The sequence below is a fragment of the Marmota marmota genome, unplaced genomic scaffold (assembly GCF_001458135.2).
Source record: "Marmota marmota marmota unplaced genomic scaffold, marMar, whole genome shotgun sequence".
NCBI lineage: Eukaryota > Metazoa > Chordata > Mammalia > Rodentia > Sciuridae > Marmota > Marmota marmota.
This window is the reverse complement of record NW_026000068.1, coordinates 11,945,074-11,967,979: the sequence shown is the minus strand read 5'-3', so window position 1 is coordinate 11,967,979 and position 22,906 is coordinate 11,945,074. Positions and strand designations below refer to the sequence as shown.

General features: G+C 39.3%; 1 protein-coding gene across 1 annotated transcript in view; it reads right to left on the bottom strand.

Moving 5' to 3' along the window:
* Otulin (OTU deubiquitinase with linear linkage specificity) overlaps positions 1–22,906 on the bottom strand; it is a 36,103-nt gene that overhangs the window by 12,004 nt on the left and 1,193 nt on the right. The window contains exons 4-8 of the mRNA XM_015490462.2: positions 21,053–21,138; positions 15,347–15,423; positions 9,098–9,192; positions 5,698–5,841; positions 273–398 (exon numbers count right to left, since the gene is read on the bottom strand). Coding sequence (XP_015345948.2) covers positions 273–398; positions 5,698–5,841; positions 9,098–9,192; positions 15,347–15,423; positions 21,053–21,138 — 528 coding nt within the window. The remainder of the gene's footprint in view (positions 1–272; positions 399–5,697; positions 5,842–9,097; positions 9,193–15,346; positions 15,424–21,052; positions 21,139–22,906) is intronic.

The following is a 22,906-nucleotide window of genomic DNA, read 5'->3' as shown; positions in this document are numbered from 1 at the left end:
TATAAACTAAAATAAAAATAAATAAATCGGCCAAGGGTTGCTTGAGACAAGAGTCTTGCTATGTTGTCCTGACCGGGCTCCAGCTCTTGGGTTCAAGCAATCCTCCTGCCTTGGCCTTCTGAGTAGCTGAGACTACAGGTGTGCACCAGTGTAACCTGCTCAGCCAAGAGCATCTGATGACCCATTGAATAAAGACTAAGAACTAGTATGCTGGGGAAATCGGGAGTAAGAGCTCTACACTAGTCAGAGGCAGGAAACCACACTGTCCAAACCTTCTTCCTTAGCAAGGTGAGGGATTCCTTAATTTTTTCAACCAGGTCCTCGCTCTTCCCATCAAATTTCAGCCCAAGTTTCCACTGCTTGATCCAGCTGTATTTGTGTATCAGTTTTTCAGGTAACTAGAATAGCAAGAAACAAGAGAGATAAAGAGGTGTTAATCTTCCAAGAAAAATCCATCACTTGATTCAAGCTGGAAGAAATCATGAAGCCTATAAAACCTTTTTTTCCAGAATTAATTCCTGCAAGTCTGTCATGTGGGTGTAGGCTGGAGGACCTAAATATTTAAGTCAGGAACTTAGGAAGTACTACCATGCAGCGGACTACCAAAGAGAACAGTGCTTTTGGCTGACATACACAGGCAGAGTCCTGCCTGCATGACACCAACCACAGCCAGGCATATTCCTCAGCAACTGTAAGGATGAGCTAATATAGCACCCATACTTCATCTTTCCTGAAACCTGGGCTCACTGGCAGCCTTTCCACCACTCCCTAGTACACTGCTCAGGAAGGCACTCCCAGGCAAGGGAGGTAGTCTTGGGTAAAATGAAAACCTGCTCCTTTCCTACTAGGAAAATAAAGCCTAATCTCTAATTCCTGAAAAAATTCACTAAAAAGGTGGAAAAAATACTTTTGTTAAAACAATATTAACACATACACTCAAAATTTTAACAAGCAAAGAAACAACAGTATTTAGTTTAACTGCCTAATGAATTCAGTAAGATTTAAAGAAACAAAAAAGACAACAGGGAATAAACAGCAGGAGCTAAAGGAGCTGGGGTTGCTTTATTCTTTTTCTTTTTGACTACCTTATTTTTGAAAGAATGACCTCTAAACTACTATCATGATGATTTCTTTCTTTTTCCTTGGTTCCTGGAGTATTTATTTGGTTTCCCTCTACTTATCAATAAAGTCTGCAGTTTGAAAGGCAAGCTGAGACACACTGGTGACTGGTGACCATGGGAAATTAGACTCTCCCAACATCCCTGGGTGTGTCGGGAGAAAAATCATATAATTAGGCTGCTATAAAAATTTAGGAAAAAAAAAAAAAAAAAGTTCACTTTTTGGTCAAAAGTTCATTAAAAAATAACTGAATCCTCCAGCATCCTACATTGAACTTGTTTAACAGTTATAAATACAGTCATACAGGAAGCTGTGTGTTCCTATCTAAGACTTAAAAGACCTTTTCATGTATGGTAATTCTGGTTGCACCTTCTCAGTCTACAGCAATCATGTGAAACCAAAGTGGTTTCATTTCTACAAAAAACAGAAGCACAATAGGGATGTAAATGACTCCACTGTTACAATGATGGCAGAGGAGCCATCATCTTATGACCAACGACCCACCTAGAAACTCTAACAGCATGTCCTGTACCTCAGCAACAAGGGGACCCTTCTGCCAAACCTTCAATTCAGCCTCAGAGTATTCACCAGCGTCTAATGTGCCCTCAAGTGGCAACAAGATGAAATCACAACTCAGCACAGAGAACTATTTTGTTCCATGATGTGGAACATACAAAAGAAAATTAAATGTAGTATATAATACATAATCATATGATCTATAATAGCAATATAATCGTAGTATAATAATTATAATATTGATTTACATTATTAATATAATATATAAGCTCTGGGTTATTTTCTCCAACCTATCTTAATGCATTTGTGTCACTTCATTGAAATACTTGAAGAATTGAAAATTTGGGATTTAAAACAGCTAAGCAGAAATTATTGGCTCCAAAGATGTGAGAGGAAAATGAGAGTTTAAAAGGCAGTCAAAAAAAGACAGCTGAGCATCCTGACACCATACAGTTATCTAAAAAGCAAGTACAAGAATCAACTAAAATGTAAAGACCGCAAAGATCTAACCAACCACACAAAAGAACAAAGTCAGTTCCTCATTTCTTTCACTCATTGGGCAACCTGTTGCTAAAATGATAATCCTCCTTAGGGTTATTTCCATATACACGGGGTCAGCATGTCCTGTATCTCAGCAACATGTGGACTTAAGAAATTTTTTAAATTGAGACCTGAAAACTAAGGAAAAGAATAGAGGTGTTAGAATTACTTATTCAGAAGAAAAAAAGTGAATATAACTTTAAATGCTCTCAGGAGTCAAAACTCATACAAACCAAAAATAGCCATCCTTTTATACTACACAGAGACAGGACTTTTGTAAGAATAAAGGAAACTTAAGCAAGAAACAAGAACCGAGTAAGAAACAGTGATTGTAAATATTCAAACAAATATTTGAACAGTGAATACATGAGTTAGGCTTCACTTCATTTATGGCTGTTTAACAGCCAGCTTTTCTGTAGCACGTGCCTATAATTCTTGACATCATGATAGAAAGGAAATAACAAAAACATGTCGTACCCAAAATGAACTCACAAAAAAAAAGCTTCGGTATCTTGCCCTAGCAAACACTGTGACAGGACCCACTTATTCAGAGACATTCTAAAACACAGCAAACTTAGAAACAAGAGAGTCCCTGCTATAAAGAACACCCCCTGCTCAGGGATCAAAGTGCTACCCCAAGTTTCAGAATAGCCAGACCTAAACATCTCCAAGGTTGGGGTCAAGGTCAGATGATTAGACTAGAGTCAAACATGGAGATTGAGATTTGGACAGAAACAGGAACAACAAGCCCAGGCAGCGACAGGAGATAAGGAGGCAACTGAACTGTCAGGAGGGGCAGGAAGGACAAAGCTCAATTCACAGGCAGGGAACAGAGCAAGGCCAGTGAAGCTGAGCACCAGCTCAGTCCAGGGTCTCTTCCTGAGCCCAGATTCAGGGGACGGTTGCTCCGTCAAGCTCTCCTGTTTCCTGAAACCAAATGATGATCTACAAGAGAAGGAAAATGTCAAAATCCAATAGAAAACACCTCTCAGTACAAACGAAAGCAAGATAACAGCTAACTAAAGGTTCCAGGCCTTACACACTTGCTCACTCAAGGAAGCTGGACTCAAGAGTGGACTGTCTCAGGGAAGAGCTGGTGGAGGAGCCAGAGAGAGAAGGGGAATGGGAAAGCACATATAGGAGGTCCGAGAGATGACCCAAGGGATGACCAAGAGGAGGTTAAAAGCAGTGTTGGTCAAGCACAACCAGACTAAGTCTACATATCCTTTCCTTTCCTGACTGGCACCTCAAATACAAATCCCGTGGTGAAAGTGTCACCCATCAGGCCTCAGGAGGAAAATAACAAAAAAGAACCTGTCAAGAAAGTATTCAAACCGTGTTAAGTTCTAGGGGACTAGAACATCAACACAGGGGCAAGTCGTCTAGGTGGATGAGAGCAAAAAAAAGAGTTAAGTGATTGTTTTCAGTGGACAGTCAGCAGAACCAAAGTTCAATAAATGTAAATACTGAACTCACAGGCAGGTAGAATGAACCTTTTCTCTTTGACACAGGCCTCTCAGCATTCAACAAAGCTTAGATGAAGAAATACCACCCCTATGAACAAATAATTAGACTGTGTTCCCAAGGGAAAAATATACTGGCTTATACAGAGAGAAAATGGAAGAAATTAGAAAGAGAAACTAGGAATTTTAAAGCTCTTTCACAGTATTCAAATTAAGTCAGGAAAACAACACACGCATCATATTCTAATACTGATCATAGACAGAACACCATCTATTTTTAATACAGCAAGTGGTATTATCCAAGTATAGCCTGTCAGGGCATTGTGCTTTACTTTTTTTTTTTAGGATATACTTCATATGTTTAATTACTTAGCACAATTTTGTGCCAGAGATTCCTGAAAAGTATAAGACTTCAAATTCAATGCCAACAAGAACTATAAATGTAAAGGTCTCTTAAAGGTTAAAGGTTCAACAAGAAACCTATGTAACATGAAAGAGGATTTTGTTGTAATATATAAATTAAGCTATGACCATACAGCACATAAGTTAAAATATACCCCACATGGGGCTGGGGATGTGGCTCAAGCGGTAGCGCGCTCGCCTGGCATGCGTGCGGCCCGGGTTCGATCCTCATGCACCACATACAAAAAAAGATGTTGTGTCCGCCGATACTTGAAAAGTAAATATTAAAAAATTTTTAAAAAAAAAAAAAAAAAAAAAAAAAAAAAAAAAAAAAATATACCCCACAGAAAGTGAACTCAGTTCACTACTAATACATGTCATCATGTGCAAAGGAAAAAAAAATAGCTTAGTGTATCAATTTGTTTTGGAATCTTCACAAAGACATAATAAGCTAATACCAAAAAATCTGCTTAAGGTGACGTCTTTGCTTAGAAATAAATATCTTTCCCAGATGTCAGTTTGCCAGTTTCAATAGGTGTGCTGATTGTATATTGGTTTATAAAATAGATCATCATGAAGCAGATAGCTGGTATCCTCCACCCACCAGTCCTGGTTTTGTCCTGTAGAGTCATATGATCCCTTATCCACCAAAAACAGTTCTTATTAGCTTAGCCACCAACAAGTTTCTTTTAAAAGTTATTTTATTCTAAACAAGTATACTTTATCCTAATCTTCTTCTATTCCCAGAATGAGATGAGTCAATCTTGGTCACATTCTCATCTCCTACTGAAGATATAGGCACAACTCAACCCCATCCACACAATAGGCATGGACCAGCCCAGTTCACAGCTGAGCTGTTACCACTTGATTTTTAGAAGCCTTCCTTTTAAAGTGCAGCCAGGGCTTTATTATCACTGCTGGCCAACACACTTCATATGGGTGCACAGTGGGCTCACGATTCATTAACATCCCAATATCTTTCTTTCCCCTTCATAAACTGCTTTTAGGCAGGTCTCCCACAGAGAGCACTTCAGGGTTTGGGGTGATTTTTTTTTTTTTTTTTTTTTTAAAAGCACAGAACTTTAGATCTTCTTCCAATTAATGTCAGTCTGTTCTGACCAATCATTCCTATTATGTGATCTTATTTGTGTCAAGACACACGAACCCTTGGATCCCAGTATATCTCTATCATGTAGAAGATTTAAAATACTAAAGAAGGCCAGGCCTGGGAGCTTCTCCCCATGTGATATTAACCATATCACCATGCAGAGAGTACTATTCCTTGAACTGCAGCTAAAATGAAAGAAATGTGTATTCTAAAACCCTGGTAGGTTCTCAATTAGTAAAATATACAGCCCATGTAATATAAACATCAATACTGAAATTAAACTGTTCCTAAGTGATTTTTATGCAATCTAAATATCTGTTTTCTAATTCAGCTGAATTGTTTAAATTAACTTTTATCATTTTCTCTTCTGGGAGATACCAATTATTTCTGTTTATTTTACTATGTGAAATCATACCCGACACAAAAACTTGAATAAACCCACATGCTGATGCCATCCTACAGACACCAGCAGATAGCATGAGCAACAAAGGGAAGTCTCCCAAAAACTCTCTGAAACACTGCAGACTCAAACCTGTAGCAGCAGCGTACCAGCGTGAGCTCCGGATCCTGCAGCCAGAGGGGAAGCGCAGCCAGCTGGCTCATTGCCTGGAACAGTGTGGCCCTCAGTGCACAGTAATTATCACCACGGACTCGCCTTATGGAGGTGAATTTCTGAGAAACCTCCTCATAGCCCTGGGAGAAAGTATCAAAGAATTTTAAATGGTGGTCACTGGCTTCAGAGAGCATGAAGAGTTCCATTCCTGTGGGGAAAAAAATTATCCTATTCCAGATCACTGGAAAAATGAAAACAAGACTGGCTAAATCCTTTGTGAGACATTAAAATTCCTTCTTATTACTGTCACTTAATGATGGGAAGACATTCTGAGAAATGCACCACTAGGCAACTTTATCTCTATGCAGGCATCATATATACTTGCACAAACCTGGACAGTATAGCCCACTACACATCTAGGCTATACGGCCTCTTACTGGCAACATTAGCGGTGGATTCTGTATGCTTAAACGCCATGATGAGATTAAATTAAGCACAGGAGTAAATGAGGCAATGTAGAGTCAGTAAACATGAAAAATATGAGGCTGCTTTTGTCATAACATGGCAAACTGTTTTATGGTAAACACTCTAAATATTAATGATCAAAAGTATAGCAAATAATAAAATAAATATGTCAAACAGTAACTGTCACAAATTACCATTATCAAGTATTTTGTAGTATACCCAAATGTATGTGTAATACTTTCATATGGCTGGCAGTACACTAGGTTAGTTGATATCAGCATCACGAAACATCTGAGTAATGCAGTGTATTGCCATATACCACAGATACATCAATGGGTGAGGTGAATTTTTCCTTCATATTAATTTCTTCTCTTTTATAATCCTGCAGGATCCTAATTATATATGTGGTCTGTTGTTGATCAATACATTGTTATGGGGTGCATGACTGTGTATGAATGTGTGTGTAAAAATCTACATGCTAGGAAATGTCTGAATAATCTGATAGACCTTTTTTATTCTGGACACAATATCTTTATTATTTATTTTTATGTGGTGCTGAGAATCGAACCCAGTGCCTCACACATACAAGGCAAGTGCTCTACCACTGAGCTACAACCCCAGCCCGAGACCTTTTTTTTTTTTTTCCCAAGTAAACTGAAGTGTCACTCTTGCTCCGTCTGAAAATAAAACAAGGAAATGAAAATGTTCAGTGCCATGCTTGGGCACTCAAAAACAGCCATCCAAATAAACCATTTTGAAGCGTATTTCAAAAAAGTCCTGGTGACTAGGTCTATAGGCTTACATGAGGTCCTGATTTCTTCAGCTGAACACTGTTATCACCAGGACTGACTCTGCTGACCCCAAGTCCAGTTAGCCCCTTCACTTGTCCTGTTCTTGACAGTCACTTGAAACTCTACTTGCTACCCTGCATTTACACAAAGAAAGAGGTATCACACTGGAGCAGGCATAATGCAGACCCCTCATTTTGGGTGTCTAAGAACTAGAACCTTTCTAGTAGTGGTTTTCAAAGTTTGTGTTTTAGGATGCCATTCTATGTGAAAATGAAAGGACTTCTTTCCAATAATGAAAATTTGAAAGTTGCATTTGTACTTAGTGATCCAACCAGTACAACATATAATAACCATCAGGCCGACTCACATCTACCAATATGCACCAGTTCCCTCTGACAGACCCCCAATTATCCCAGGAATATTTACCATGGCAGATGCAATTGCAACCGTACCTTCCCAAAAGCACAGAAAATCACAATATTTTAGAGAAGAATCAAACTTTTAAAATTAAATTTAGATTTATACACATTTATATCCAAAGTATCCAAACGAAAAGTTAGACAATTAAGCAAATAAGAACTAAAATAAAACTGAGACCAAAGTATTGCCAGGCACCCTAGTTACCATGCTCTAATTAAGCCACAAGTCCTGATGAGATGTTCCTCAAACGAGGTCAGAAATCAAATCTTTTCTTTCCCTAGAATTAATCCCATAGAGAAATAATTTTAGTACAAGTTCCAAAATATGGAATATTTGGGTAACTCGAACATCTTTAATAATGGACTTTAAGATGATAACTATTTAAAGAGACCCTATGGAGAGACTGAAGTCACAAAATAAAATTACGAGTCAGAGACATTTCTGGGAAAGATGAGAAAATATAGTTTAGATATCTAGTTTTTTGGTTATCTAGTCTGGTACAGGGCAAATATAGTATACATATTTTTAACCTGGGCATGAATTGAGAGCCCTGAATATTTTGTGATTGAGGACACTAATAAGTATCTAAAACACCAGAGTCTGTACCAGACTTGAAAGAAGCAGGGCTCACCATTTGCTCTCAGAGGTTTATGAGTGGCAGGCACATTTGACTAAAAGCCCCTAAGCAACAGGGGGCATACTTAAAGATGAGCAATATTTCTAGAAAAAGAAGCTATAAGGAAAAGAATAAATGTATTCATATGCTTAAAAATTTAAATTCTAAACAAGGAAGTTCTGAACAAAAAAATTAAGACATTTCTATCAAATAGAATAGGATTCATACCCCTAATACACAAGAAGTACATTTGAATTTATAACATAAACAATCCCAATTTTAGGTGGACACCTAAATCCCAATTTTAGGTGGTACCAGAGATTGAACTCGGGCACTCAACCACTGAGCCACATTGCCAGCCCTATTTTTATATTTTATTTAGAGACAGGGTCTCACTGAGTTGCTTAGTACCTTGCTGTTGCTGAGGCTGGCTTTGAACTCACAATCCTCCTACCTCAGCCTCCTGAACCGCTGGAATTACAAGCATGCACCAAGGCGCCTGGCTGACACTGCTGTTTTTGTAGCTCATCGTCAAATAGTAGTAATAATTCCACATGGTTTGACCTAATAAAGAATGTTAGAGTCCCCAAGATCAGTCCCATAGTTTTGAAGAATACGTTAAGGTTGCCAGTTTATGCAACGGAACTAAGAAGGGGCAGCTCCTGGGAAACACTAATGAAGGAAACTACTCCAGATCCTCTATTTCAAGGTATACAAGAGGTTTCTAGGCCCCTAGGATTAGAGAGCATCTGACCAGACCCAAAGGGTATGGAATTAGCCTGCCCTTATCCTTAAGGCTTTTACAACACCAGGCTAATAAGGGCATTCTCAAATGGCCCTAAAACTCACCCAAATCTGAGTAACACAGTCATAAGAGTTTTTCAAAGAAATTAAGTTACTGAATAAGTGATGCATGTTCTATAATAATATTGTGACTCCAAACAAGGTGCTATCCATGGAGTCTGGTTCCTCATTTCTAAAATTAGAACACCAGTATTTACCAAGTCTAATAGCAGTTGTCTTAATGAATGTCTAAAAATATAAAATGACATAATTTATGAGAGACTATTTAAAAGACCTGAAATATGGGCATCTCTGCTGTACCTTTTTCATACAGGTTGCTTTCTGTGTATTTCCCCTCCATTCTTTTTTGCAGTAGTCCATGATATCCATTTCAGGAGCCACACTTAATCTGGGTTCTGTTAAAAAAATCAAAAAGAAAAAAAGTAGCAAACCAAAGCATAATTCAAATACTGAATTACTTGGGGGTCACCCTTCCTTGCTCACTTTCTCACTTCATTTTCAAAATCCAGAATTCTACTAGTGTCTACCCACCTAGTCCAGACCACCATCACCTCACCCCTAGTTAGCCATGGAGGTCTCTCGATGGTTCTCCCTTGTCACCACAACTCTGGACCACTCTCCACTTACGGGGAGATGACCTCACTCGAGCTCAGAGAGCTCCAGGGGCCCCATCTCACTCCTCACTTAAGTAAGGAGTCACCCTCCTGACTGCCTCTCTGGCCTCAGCTTCCTCCATTCCCCCAACTGACTCTGCTCCTGCCTCACCCTACAACCTCCCCTAATACTCTTCCGGAAAGCTGTGCCCTATCCCTCAGGGCTGCCCACTCCTTTCTATGCAGGTGTCCAGGGTTATCTGATGCCCTGTATCAGAATATCACAGCCCTTTGCTCTATATTCTCTAAAATCATTTTGGTTTTCTTCTTAGAAATATTAACTCCTGACATTTCTTTTTCTGTGTCCCCACATACACCTATCCACAGTAGAACATGAGCTCCTCGAAGGCAGGAGCTTTGTTTTGCTTCCCAGCTGTGTCCTCAGCACTTGAAACTGCACTGACCCACAGGGGTCTGTGAATACTGTTCTAATCAAAGACAACAGTCTGAACTATAAAAAAATAATTTTACTGATTCCATTTTTTAAGGTTCTTTTTAAAAATTAATTATTTATTTTTATGTGGTGCTGAGGATGGAACCCAGGGCCTTGCATGTGCTAGGCAAGCACTCTACTGCTGAGCCACAACCCCAGCCCCTGATTCCATCTTTTTTAAAATATTTTTTTAGCTGTAGATGAACACAATATCATTGTTTATTTTTATGTGGTGCTGAGGATCAAACCCAGTGCCTCACTGATGCGAGGCAAGCGCTCTACCACTGGGCCACAGCCCCAGCCCTGTTTTTTATATCCATTATGCAAAAAGATAACATACTACAACAAAAATATCACTTAACTATCTGTATTTATTTATACCCTGCCCTGATCCCAAAAGGCTATTATTTGTTGACAATAAACCAGACAATGGAACTCTCACCATTAGTTGATTCATAGACCTCATTTGACTAATTACACATTCCCAAAAATTAAAAATATAATTCATGATCATACAAATGTTAAAAGTTTTAAAAAAAAGTCTTTAGATTTTCCTTAACATAAAAAGTTGGGGGTTTGAGTTTGTGGTGTATGAGTATGCATATGTTAACATGTATTTTTCAGGAAGAAAATGAGGGGAATTCTCAGGTACATCTTGACTTTCTTTTTAAGTTATTGAAGATATTAATGATGATTTTAGGAAATAAACCCACAAGTACCTCAAAACATTTTTACTTCTGAGGAAGTTTTGCATAAAAATTAAAATTGTTTCATTCAACTCAATTCACTAGGTGTCTAGCATGTACCAAGCACCAAGCTAGGAACTGTCTATATAAAGGCAATAAAGACAGAAGTTCTACCCTGAACAGACTTACAGACTACTGAAGAAGAAAAGACCACAGGCATTTACAAGCCAGAGTGTGATGGTACCAAGATGATCAAGGAGCATCCCCCCTACAGTTTAAGTAAAACAATTTTTTTAAAGTAAACTTTAAAAACTGCCTATTTTTAAAATCTCATTGTGAATCCTTCTATAAAGAAAATTATTTTACATAAAAAGGGAAATTATATTTATTCACATAAACAGATATGGTTAACTGTAGCACATGCCAGGATTAGCTCAAAAGTGAAACAGACCCCTTAGTTATAATATCTGTAGACAACCAACACCAGTGCTGCACAGTCATTCCTTAGCAAAGACGCTTCATCTTTTAAATTCATGCATCTGTCTTTCCACTCACCTTCCCAAAAAACAAGAACTATAAATGTAGAGCCGGGGTACTTTCTAGGCCTTATGCTCCCGCCTGGCAGGGTTATTAGCCTGAACAGAGTGCACACTCCTAGGCAGTCTCCCTTCCTGCTCTCCCCATTGCTGTCCTCAATCCCACACAAAGACAAGACCTGGCCCTCTGGGCAAGTGGGGCAGGCCTACCACCTCAGGACTGAAGCGAGCAGACCAAGCCATCTGATGTCAATACAGGATTTCATGGGGAGTGAGGGTTGGGAAAATGGGGTACCTGCACTGTTGGCAGCACCAAAATGTTACCTGAATTCCCATTTGGCTATTGTTCTCTTGGGCGGGGGGGACTTCCAACTGCTGCTTCATGCCATGTACTAGGCCAGGAGCTGGAGGCAAGGACAAGGCAGTGCCAGACCTCAAGCAGCTCACTGAGTACCATACTCCCTTTCTTTACCTGCAAACTGTACAGACTATGATTGTTGTTTCTAGGAAAGAACATTTCTAATGGCAACAAATAAAAACAAGGAAAGCTGAAAACCAGAGTGGCAAGTCTGCTCCTCAACTACCACATGAGTGACGAATATAAGACTCAGACACTCAGAAGGTAAGAAGTTAATACTGAAACCCCTCCAGGCAGCTGGGACTCTCAGCATGGACTAGGACAGGAATATCCAAGTTTTTCTGGAATGAGTCAGAAAGGAAGTAACCCAGGCTTTAAGGACCATAACGTCTCTGTCAGTACAACACAACTTCACCATGCATGAAAGATACAAAAGCAATAGGTTCACTAAAAACTTTCAATAAAACTTCATTATAAAACCAGATAGTAAAAAAAAAAAAAAAAAAAAAAAACATATAGCAGGTCAGGTTTGAGCTGTGAGCCACAATTTGCTGAGCCCTTTACCAGGTGAAGAGTTTTCAACAGAAAAGGAGAGGACAAGAAAACTTTCTGGCTCAGTCTGGGCTTTGCTTCAGGAGAGGAAGCACTACAGAAGGATGTTATTTCAGGAAGGGCAATGAACTCCGAAGAACTGAGATGCAAGGAGTATAAAGGGATCCATTTTACTCCCAGACTAAAGCTGGAAGTTACAAGACCCACTAAAAAGCTTGAATGACTGTGTGGAGAACAATAACAGAAAGAACCTGGAAAGGGGAAGAGAAAACACTAGCTGAATATGCATCTTCCTTAAAAATATGGCTAAAAGGACTCTGCATCCATCCTCTGAAGTCTTATGAGTACCAAGAACAAGTCAGGACCACTTCAAAAAACATCTCCTTTGACTACAGGGAAGAGTCACCAACTTCTTAGGAGGAAGACTCAGAAATTATCAAAAACCCTACTGTGTATAGTCTCAAAACAAAATAAAATAATTAAAATAAATCTAACCAAGGAGGTAAAATATCTCTACAATAAAAATTATAGAGCTCTATAGAAAGAAAGTGAAGAAAACACTGGGAGATGGGAAAACCTCCCATGTTCATGGATAGGCAGAATAAATACTATTTAAATGGTCATATTACCAAAAGCAATATTTAGATTCAGTGCAATCCCCATCAAAATACCAATGATGTTCTTCACTGAACTATAAAAAACAGTCCTAAAATTCATTTGGAAGAATAAAAGACCCCAAACAGCCAAAGCAATTCTAAGCAAAAAAAAAAAAAAAAAAAAAAATTGCTGAAGGCATCACAATCCCCAAATTCAAATTATACTACAGAGCTATAGTAACAAAAACTGCATGGTACTGACATTAAAAACAGATATACAGACCAATGGTACAGAATAGAAGACACAGAGACAAACCCACACAGATAGAGTCACAGAATGCTTGACAAAGGCACCAAAAGCATATGTCAGTAAAAAAGACAGCCTTTTTAACAAATGATGCTGGGAAAACTGGTTATCCACATGTAGAAGAATGAGACGTGATCCCCATCTCTCACCCTGCACAAAAGTCAACTCAAAATGGGTCAAATGCCTAAGAATTAGAACAGAAACTATGCAACTGCTAGAAGAAAATGCAGGGTCAACACAACAACACACAGGTACAGGCAATGACTTCCTCAATAAAACTTCTAAAGCTCAGAAAATAATACCAAGAATTAATATATGGGATGGCATCAAATTAAAGCTTCTGCACAGTAAAAGGAACAATTAAGAGTGTCAACGGAGGGGCTGGGGCTGGGGCTCAGCGGTAGCACATTCGCCTGGCATGTGTGAGGTACTGGGTTCAATTCTCTGCCCACATACAAATAAATAAAATAAAGGTCTATCAACAACCAAAAAAAATTAAAAAAAAAAAAGGAGAGAGAGAGTCAACAGAGAACCTACAGAATGTGAGAAGGTCTTTGCCAGCTATTCTTCTGAGGATTTTATCCAGAATATATAAAGAACTCAAACAGCATCATTAAAAAAAAAAAAATCCAATCAATAGGTGGGCAAATTAACTAACTATATACTTCTTAAAAGAAGAAACAGTCAACAAATACATGAAAAAAATGTTCAACATCTAGCCATTAGGAAAATGCAAATCAAAAGTACACTGACATATCATCTCTTTCCAGTTAGAATTGTAGTCACAAAGAACACAAACATCAGCATAGTCCCAGTGACTAGGGGGGGCTGAGGGATAAGGATGCAAATTAGAGGCCAACCTCAGCAACTTAGCAAAACCCTGTCCTAAATATATAATTTTTAAAAAGGGAAAAATGTAGCTTAGAGGTACAGGACCCCTGGATTCAATCCCCAGCACCACAAAACACAAACACACACACACAAATAATACAAGCAATAAGTGCTGGGGAGAATGTAATGGAAAAGGAACACTTTTATATTATTGGTAAGATTATAAATAAGTACAGCCACCATGGAAATCAGCATGGAGGTTCTCAAAAGACTAGTACTGGAATCATGAAACCATCATGACTCAGCTGTACCACTCCTTGATATTTATCCTAAAAAAAAAAAAATGGAAATCAGCATACTAGAGCGATACATGCATACTCATGTTTATAGACGCACAATTCACAATAGGCAAATTAAGGAACCATCTTAGGTGTCCATTAACAGATGAATGAATAAAAAAAATGTGGTATATACACACAATGGAATTTTACTCAGCCATAAAGAAGAATGAAATTATGTCATTTTCAGGAAAATGCAAACTTGACACCAAACTAAGCCAAACTCAGAAAGTCAAGAATCCATGTTTTCTCTCATATTTGGAAGCTAGAGAGAAACAAATAGGAAAAGGGGGGAGGGGTTCTCATGAAAATAGAAGGAAAACCAGTACAGTAGGGAAAAGAACCAGGGAAGAGGAGAAAGAGAGGGAAAAAAAGAGATACTAGGGAACCATATGACCAAATTATATTGAGTGCATGTAAAAATATGTAACATCAAATCCCATTATGGATAATTATAATGCAACAATTTTAAAATAACCCTACTGTGTATCATTTGTTCCTAATTACAATGATAATGCTTTGTTAACCATAAAATAAGCAGAAGCCAGTTCTCAAAACAAACCAATAGAACACCTGAATTGCACAGGTAATGAAAGAGAAAATGTCACTTGTGAATTATCTGAGGAGTATCCCCACTTGGCTTCTGTATGAGGCCTGCTGGCACAGGATCTACTTCACTTACAGCCCTGCAGGCCAAGTCTCCATGGACCAGTGAAAGGGGCTAGGAGAAGCATCTCGCCCTTGGAAAGGGCCCTAGTGAAGGTTAAAAGAGCAGGCCTGATAGATAAGAAGCATGGATGATGTGAAATCACAAAACAAGAGAGTTAGCACTATTTATTCAGTAACCATTCTTTTTAGTCAGTCAGATTTACATGGCCATCTGCATGCAAAGATGTGCACAGCTAGCTTCAACTAGAAATGAAAAATCCATTTCAAAGTCAAACTCTCCTAGGAATGTAATGAAATAAAAAAGAGAAGGTAGTTTCAGGAGATTAAAATAATCCTCTACAGGAACAAAAAAATGACATGAATGTAAAGAATGCAGAGAGAATACGTGCATTCAAATTTTGAAACCTCAGGAAACAGTCTTCCCTAAACATACATACCTCAACAATAATCAGTGTACGTAAGACCATACTTGTAAGAATACTTCCTAGGAAGTGCATGTCCAGATTTTATGAATATGGCTATACCAATTTAACTGCATGTTCTAGTATAAACAGTAAGGACTCTAATAAATAAAACAATTCCAAACATACCTGATGCCCCTCTTTCATGTATAAGCAATTCTTTCTCCTTCTCTATTTCATCTGCAGCACGGTACATGTCCTCCTCGCTGAAATCACACCAAAGTAGACATTTTCAAAACACTTGTTGCACTGATGTATTCTGATGTATCACAACCTACAGCTGCTTACAAAATGCATGGGACACTAAAAGCTTAACTCTTCTCACATTACATAGTAGCAATCTGATCAAATATGGGTTCTATATCTTAGATGCTCATGTTTCTATCTCACCACTGTCTTCTACTTCAGAATTTCTTATAATGTACATCACTCACCAGCAACATGGTCCTAAGGCCATTTCAATTAATGTCTATTAATGTCTCAGATGTACATCTAGGCATCTTAGCATGCATCTTATCAGTGAAGCTTTCAAAATGATTCTCTCAAGTTCTTAGGATGGGAAGAGTGCTAATATAAGCATGCAGGCGAATTACCAACCTTTGTAACATGTCACAAGCAAATATAACAATAGCTACTCTAAAACTAGTGATAGGAGAACATCAATTACAAATCTTCAAAGCTAACAATCCCCCTTGAGGTTCCTCCTGCTCCCTAACTCCCACATTCAAACAGCCACCTACGTTCTGTAGTGTTCGACATGCTTTCATTTTACTATTTCTACTATGGACTTTTTACTCACATAACAGCTTCCTGAAGTGTCTCTAGTCTCTATGGTAAACTAAAAGAAGCTACTAAGTACTAGAAAGGGACATAATTCCACTAGGTACTAGAAAAAATGAAGAACATAATAGAAAAATGAAGACCCCTGGTTTGATGTCCGCTATCTCCCTCAAGATTCTCAGCTGAACACCCAAAAAGACAAAGGATATAGAAACACCAACCCCATCTTTGCTGAAAGCAGAAGACATGTGAAAGACCAAGGTGTTGAAAAGCAGATTGGTAAGTGACCCTGGCAAGGAAGCCCAAGGCTGGTGGAGGGATATCTGTGGAAAGCAAGCTAGTAAACAGGACAGAACCCCAGAAAAACTCTGAAACTGGAGTCCCTAAAGTCCTTCTGAGGGTATGGAGAACACACTAAGCTAAAAACAAGGAGACTGGCTGACACTCACATAAGGAACACTCAGACCCCCCAACTTCCTCACAACCATAGAACATGCCATCCCCACACAAGCCGGTGGCAGGCAGCATTCCAGGCACAATGAAAGGCAGGAAGGAGGCTGTAGCAGGCTAAAAAATGTAAGTGAATGACTAAGATGCCCCGACCACCTAGAACAGCTGAGGGGAAAAGAGGGCCAGAGAGAGAAAGAAGAAATGCTAGGAGAGGTGGACAGAAGTGGGAGTCTAACTGCCTCTGCTGAAATCATTCAATGGTTCTCAAACACTGGGGGGACAATGTCAAAATCCGCACTTCATCCTCCACTCTATTCTAGCCTGGACTCCATTACCCTACTAGGCACTATGCTCCCTTCACTCCAAACACTTGACCAACACCTGCAACTTTCCTGCACTTTTTTTTTTTTAATAGTTGTTGATGGACCTTTATTTTTTATTTATTTGTATGTGGTGCTGAGAATCAAACCCAGTGCCTCACACAATCTAGGCAAGCACTCTGCCACTGAGCCACAACCTCAGCCTGCACCCTGCACTTTTAAACCTATGATCTGCTCCAGGGGTTCTCTCTTCTTGAACAATTCATACTCCTGACCTGCCTCTTAGCCATGTAAGCCTTCTGCAGAGAGCAATGGATGGAGTAGGGACCTAGGAATCAGACTGTCACAAGTTTAACCGCCCTTCACTCCATCCGTATGTACAGTGATTACTGTGGTAACTTCACCTCTTACTGTCCAAGTTTAACCTCCTATAAAAAAGGATAGTAAGAGAATTCACTTCAAAGGACTATTGTGAGGAGTAAAAACATGTAAAATAATTAGTACTCAAAAAAGTTAGCTATTCTTATTAATTCTCATACATTCACTGGTGCAGAATATTAATAAGCAATTTGCCCAATGATCATTTTTTTATTCCATTTTTTTCCTCTCCAAATAAATGTGTGTATGTGTGTGTTGTTTAAGGTTTTGAGGGTGAGGGAACAAATATTATGGAAAGGGTACTTTCCTTGTATTCTGACTCCAGTGAGATTTCAAGAGAAAAATGTAACATCACTTCTGGAGCCTATGCCAGAGTTAAAAGCAAACAGAAACCTGATTCACAAGATCTAAAACACAAAAATGACCAATCGTGTTCATTCTTTTCTTGAAAATTTAACATTTTTCTGCCTCCTTGCTAGTTGTATCAGAGAAACTCTGATAAAAGAGAAACTCTGATCCTCTGGAAGAATCATTTAAGTGAATCACTTTCTAAATATCATTATCAGAAATATGTCTTCGGGGAAGGCACTTCCCCAATCTTGCCCTAATTTTCTCATCTTCAAAATGAAAGACTAGAGGAGAGCTATAAAATCAACATGATTCCTCTTCTAGGTCTTCCTTCTACAGACTTCAAACAAGTTCTGTGGCTAATCTGCACGCACATCTGGCTCTGCTTTGGTCCTCCTCCTTTTTAATCTACAAAATAACAAAAAATGTAATCAGACATCAGTGCCCAGAGGAGATTTTCTAAACAAGCACCTTACTGTACACCCCAACAATTCCTACAAAGGCCAACAGGAAGAAAATGAAAGGAAACAGAACAGGATAACTAAATGCAAAGAGAAGACAGTACAGAAAGGGAGATTTTTAGAAACAAAAAGCAGTGATTCGGGACACAGTATTCAAAAGAAGCAAATCAAAAACTGATGAATACAAGGCCCAGAGTATATGCAAATTATTTTAGCCACAACTGGATTTAACTCAGACCCTGTGTAGGAATATAGCTAACTTCCTTGGTCACCAAACAGTATGGAAATTGTAATATAGTCTTTAAAAAATCCCAAAGTTTTATCTCCTTGGAGAAAAAATAAGGTTTTTTTTTTATTGTTGTTTTTGGTATCAGGAATTGAATCCGGGGGTGCCTAACCACTGAACCACATCCCCAGCCCTTTTCATGTTTTATTTTGAGACAGGGTTTCATTAAGTTGATTAGGGCCTCACTAAACTGCTGAGGCTGGATTTGAACTTGTGATCTTCCTGCCCCAGGCTCCCAAGCCACTGGGATTACAGGTGTGCCCTATCATGCCCAGCAAAAAAGGATAACTTTTAAATTCAAGTAATAAAATCCAATCAACAGAAAGGAAGGAATTCAACAGCCATAATGAAGTAATTACCCATCTAATATAAGGCTAACAAGAATGGAAGATAAAACTAATTTTAAAAATACTTAATTCAAACTTTTGCTTTAATTTAAGTATCAAAATATTAAAGCTGAAAATAATGGCAAAATAAAATTATATTTAAAGCTGGAAATCTGAAATAGAGGTTTAGTTTGAATTTGTGTTATAGGAAGGAAAGACAGTGAAGCAATGAAAGGAAAAGGGATACAACAAGATAAGATAAATTCATAAATGCTAAACAGTTTCAGAAATCTGGCAGATTTTTTTTTTTTTTTTGCATAAGTATTGGGGTGGGGGTGGGGAGGTATCCACCATGGCAGAAAAGAGGCCAATGAAGCCTAAAGATTCAGATGATCACAACAAAAAGTTTTCTTTTAGAAAACATAGTTGGAAAAGTGGTAGAGGAAAGTAAGATAAAAGTCTTAGATGACCCGAATTTCCTGGCTTGCAAGTCACAATTACATTGTTAGATTAAATTTTAAAACCAAATACTAATAATTCCTAGTTAGAAAATTCTGAGTATAGCATCATGACATTATATTTTTTAAAGTTCCCATTAAACAGAATTTGCAAATTTTCTAGTAAGCTAAATATCTTATTCTTACTATTAAGGCAATATACCAAATTGAGTAAGCTACATGGCAATGCATACTAAATTATAACTGCTCTTGCTCTGTTCAAAGACCACCACACAAACTTTTGAAGACTTATATTATAATGCTCACTATTATAAAGTCAAAATTATACTATTTCCAAGAAAACCTGCAAATTAAAAGCAGAGCTCAGTGAAGCAAAAGACAATCCTGTAGAGCCAATTTTTCAATTTGATTCAAGTAAACATGTAACATGAAAACAACTCTAAAGTCTACACAAAGCTACTAAGACAGAATCCTAATCACTCACCAGTATGAACCTTTGCATCAAGATGCCTTGGTTATCTAAAAGAACTGAGTTTAGCTTTGTTCAGCCCTCTGAATTCCAGTCCTGCATTAACTTGGCCTGTCCTAGACTAAAGGGTCAGGTAGTGAAACATAGCCAACCAATGTGACATACCTTCCCACACAGGCACAGGAGAAGCAAAGGCCACTTAAATCAACCTTTTTTCACCACTTAGTGGTTGCAGAAAAGGGTGACCATCACATCAAATACAGGGAAGTACCAGCACCCAGGCCAAAATTCCACCCCTCTTCTGCAAGTGGACTTCCCATGACAGGCTCAAGATGTCCTGTGTGACTTCCAAAGGCATATGAGGACAAAGCAGCCACCCTCAACAATGAGTTTTGATTCTTAGAGACATCCTAGCTCTGATCCCTAAAGCAGACTCTTCATTAGGTGGAGGGAGTGAGAGGTGATAGTTGTTATCCTACCACACTTACCTCATTCCACCCACACAAGGTGAAAGGAGAAAACAGACCAACGGTTTAATACTTGGTGGTGGGGAAGCAGAGCTCACAGCCCCTTTAAGAATCTAGTTGTAACTGAAACCTTGGGCCAGAAACATTCACAAATTTTGCCTTCGATTTCATAGGGCTTCACAGACAGTATGCTTCTCAACATAGCCAGCCCATGAATCCCTGATTCGAACCCTGTCCCACCCTCACACAACTTAAGAAGGGACATGGAGTAGTCTCTGTTCTCAATTCCCTAAACATTTCTGGTCTGGATATCAACCATGTTCTCAAGAACCACAGTGTGGCTTACCTGAGCTAAGAGCAAGAGGCAGACACAAGAATCAAATGTTGGTGGTGGGATAAGCAGGAGAAAGAACAGAGACCTGGCTAATGAGAGCAGTAGGAACTTCCAGAAAGTCCATTAATGGTCTAAGAGACTATTGAAGACCTCTTCAAATGGAACCCTAAAGTACCCTCTGAGCCATCTTGGGGGTTGTCCAGGAGATGCCAACCAACAGCTCTCAAAAGAGTCAATTTTCAAAAAGGAAAAAAGAAAAAGAAAAATTGCAATGACATTTAGAAAGCAGCTTATTCATGCGGTTTACATGCCCACCTCTCACCCTTGTGAAATGAAGTGAGCTTATTGGAAAAGTTACCTATGCTGCTAGGAAATGAGCCATCTCTCACACCCTCCAAAGAGTCATATCCTAAATATATAAATCAGCTGTAGATGGTGGGTCATGAATTGTATTCACAACTACTTTTCACTAAATATGCTAAAAATGATTCCATGGAATATCTCAAAACATTTGCAAGTTTATTATATTTATTAGTTCCCAGTGCAAACACTTTGACTTATCTGAGTGGAAAGAAAAGGCTTGGTTCCAATGACCAAAAAGATTTTAAAAGGGCCCTATGCTAAGTTTACACTGGAACTATTTATCAAGTAGGAATTTACATGCAAGTCTACATACTGCTGATTCAGAAAGACGAAACAGTACAGAAAGTCCAAAAATTTAAGATGTTCAAAAGTTGACATCTGAAAGTTATACTCACCTCCCTATTTCTCCCAGTGATGAGTTAAACGGGAATGAGATAATAAAAGGCAACAAAAAGCAAAGAGAAAAAAAGATATTAAGATGCTAATGAAAACACAAACCAGAACATCTATTCTGGGGGAATCGGGGCTGAAGCTTGCTGTCATTATAATCATGTACCTCTGCATGGTTTTGCTAAGGAAGCCAGGAAGAGGTGGGGTAGATGCCTGCCAAAGCATCAGGGATCCATGGCCCTGACAATGCCAAGCTGCACCTAAGGAATCTATAACTGCTTCTTAATGTGTATAATGACAAACCTATGCTAGGTTTTTTATTATTATTATTATTATTATTCCTTTCAGCTTTAAGTCTACTGAGAAATGAAAGGGGCATCTGTGTCCTAACCTTTTCCTCAGAGAAGAGCTCCTTCCCACTGTGGCCCATTTCCCCAGGTGCTGACTCTGAGAACCACATCCATCAGAAAACCTGCCAAATAACTATGGGTACTTTTGGAAACAGGAGTCTGTTTTCAAGTTTCTGCATCTCTAAGGGAGTGTGACACTGCTCAGTTGAAGACTGAGAGGAACAACACCTGAGAGGTACAACACCTGAGAGGCAAGGCATCAAAGGTTGAGGGGGGAGGGGGTCCCCAGGGCAGCAGGAAAGTGAAAGCAGGGTGGTGGTAGCCTAGTGGTGGGCAGCTGCTGCAACAGCAGCACTTACCAAGGCAAGGGGCAGAGATGAGAGAGCCCCTACTTAAGCCTCTGCAGGGTCTGGAGTAGGACTTTATCCCAAACAGAATACTTATAATTACAGACCACATCAACTCACCACAAGGGTCTCTACAGTGGTTTGAAATTTAAAAGGAAAAAACAGAAAGTGCCTCCTTTTAAAAATGAGGATATTTCACTCAAAAGCCAATATATCTGGATTCTTCAGATACAGAAGATCTAACACTATATAGGCTGGAGCCCCCAAAACAGACATAAGCTATCCAGGTCCCCAAGAACAATTCCTGGCCAATTGTACTAACTTAAGTTACTTGCCTACCTCTGGAGTTTGAGACCTCTTGCCCTAAATCTTTCCCAGTGACCATTAACCCATTAAATGAATAATTACCGTCACACTTGAGTGCTCAACAAGATACTCCAAAGCACGTTGTAAAACACTATGCAAATAAGTTACTATAATACCATTATCTACATAGCAGGCTTCTAAAGACCCCCTCTGTAGGCGATTAAGACAGGAGCTCTAAAGGTGCATTTAAACATGCTTTACAATTTAATTTCCCAGCCAATTAAAAAATATCAAATTGGTTGTCTGTGCTTTCGTCAATTTCAGAAGTTCAAAGGCATTTAAATGGGCCTACTTCTCTACAGTGTAGAAAGTGCGCCTCAAGTCCATACCCCTGCCATTTTTCTCACAGTTGGGTAGGGAACTGCTCAGACCCACACTGACTTGCGTTGTTTTAAGGGACAGGAGAACTAGCCAGGCCGCTACAGGGTAAGACGACAAGGGGTCAGACTGCGTCCAAAGGCTGTCCAACAGGTGGGACAAGGGCGACCTTACTTCCTCCCCACGCCGGGCTGGAGGAAAGGGCTACGGGGAATTCGTAATAAGACGCTTCTTGGGGTCGTTTCCCCGAATTTCTGGAGTTTCCTCAACTTTAGAGACGGGCAGATGCCACGGCCGGGCGCGGGGAGGGAGACCATGGTGCCCAGGGTTGTGAGAAGGGCCCTCGGGAAACGGCTGTCCTCGGACACCGGCCGAGTGTCCTCCTCGGTGAGGACGCCGAAGGAGCCCAGACCAGCCCTCCGCAGGGGACCCGGCCCGCCGCCGCCCGGCCCTCGCCCCGCGCACTCACGGCTCGGCC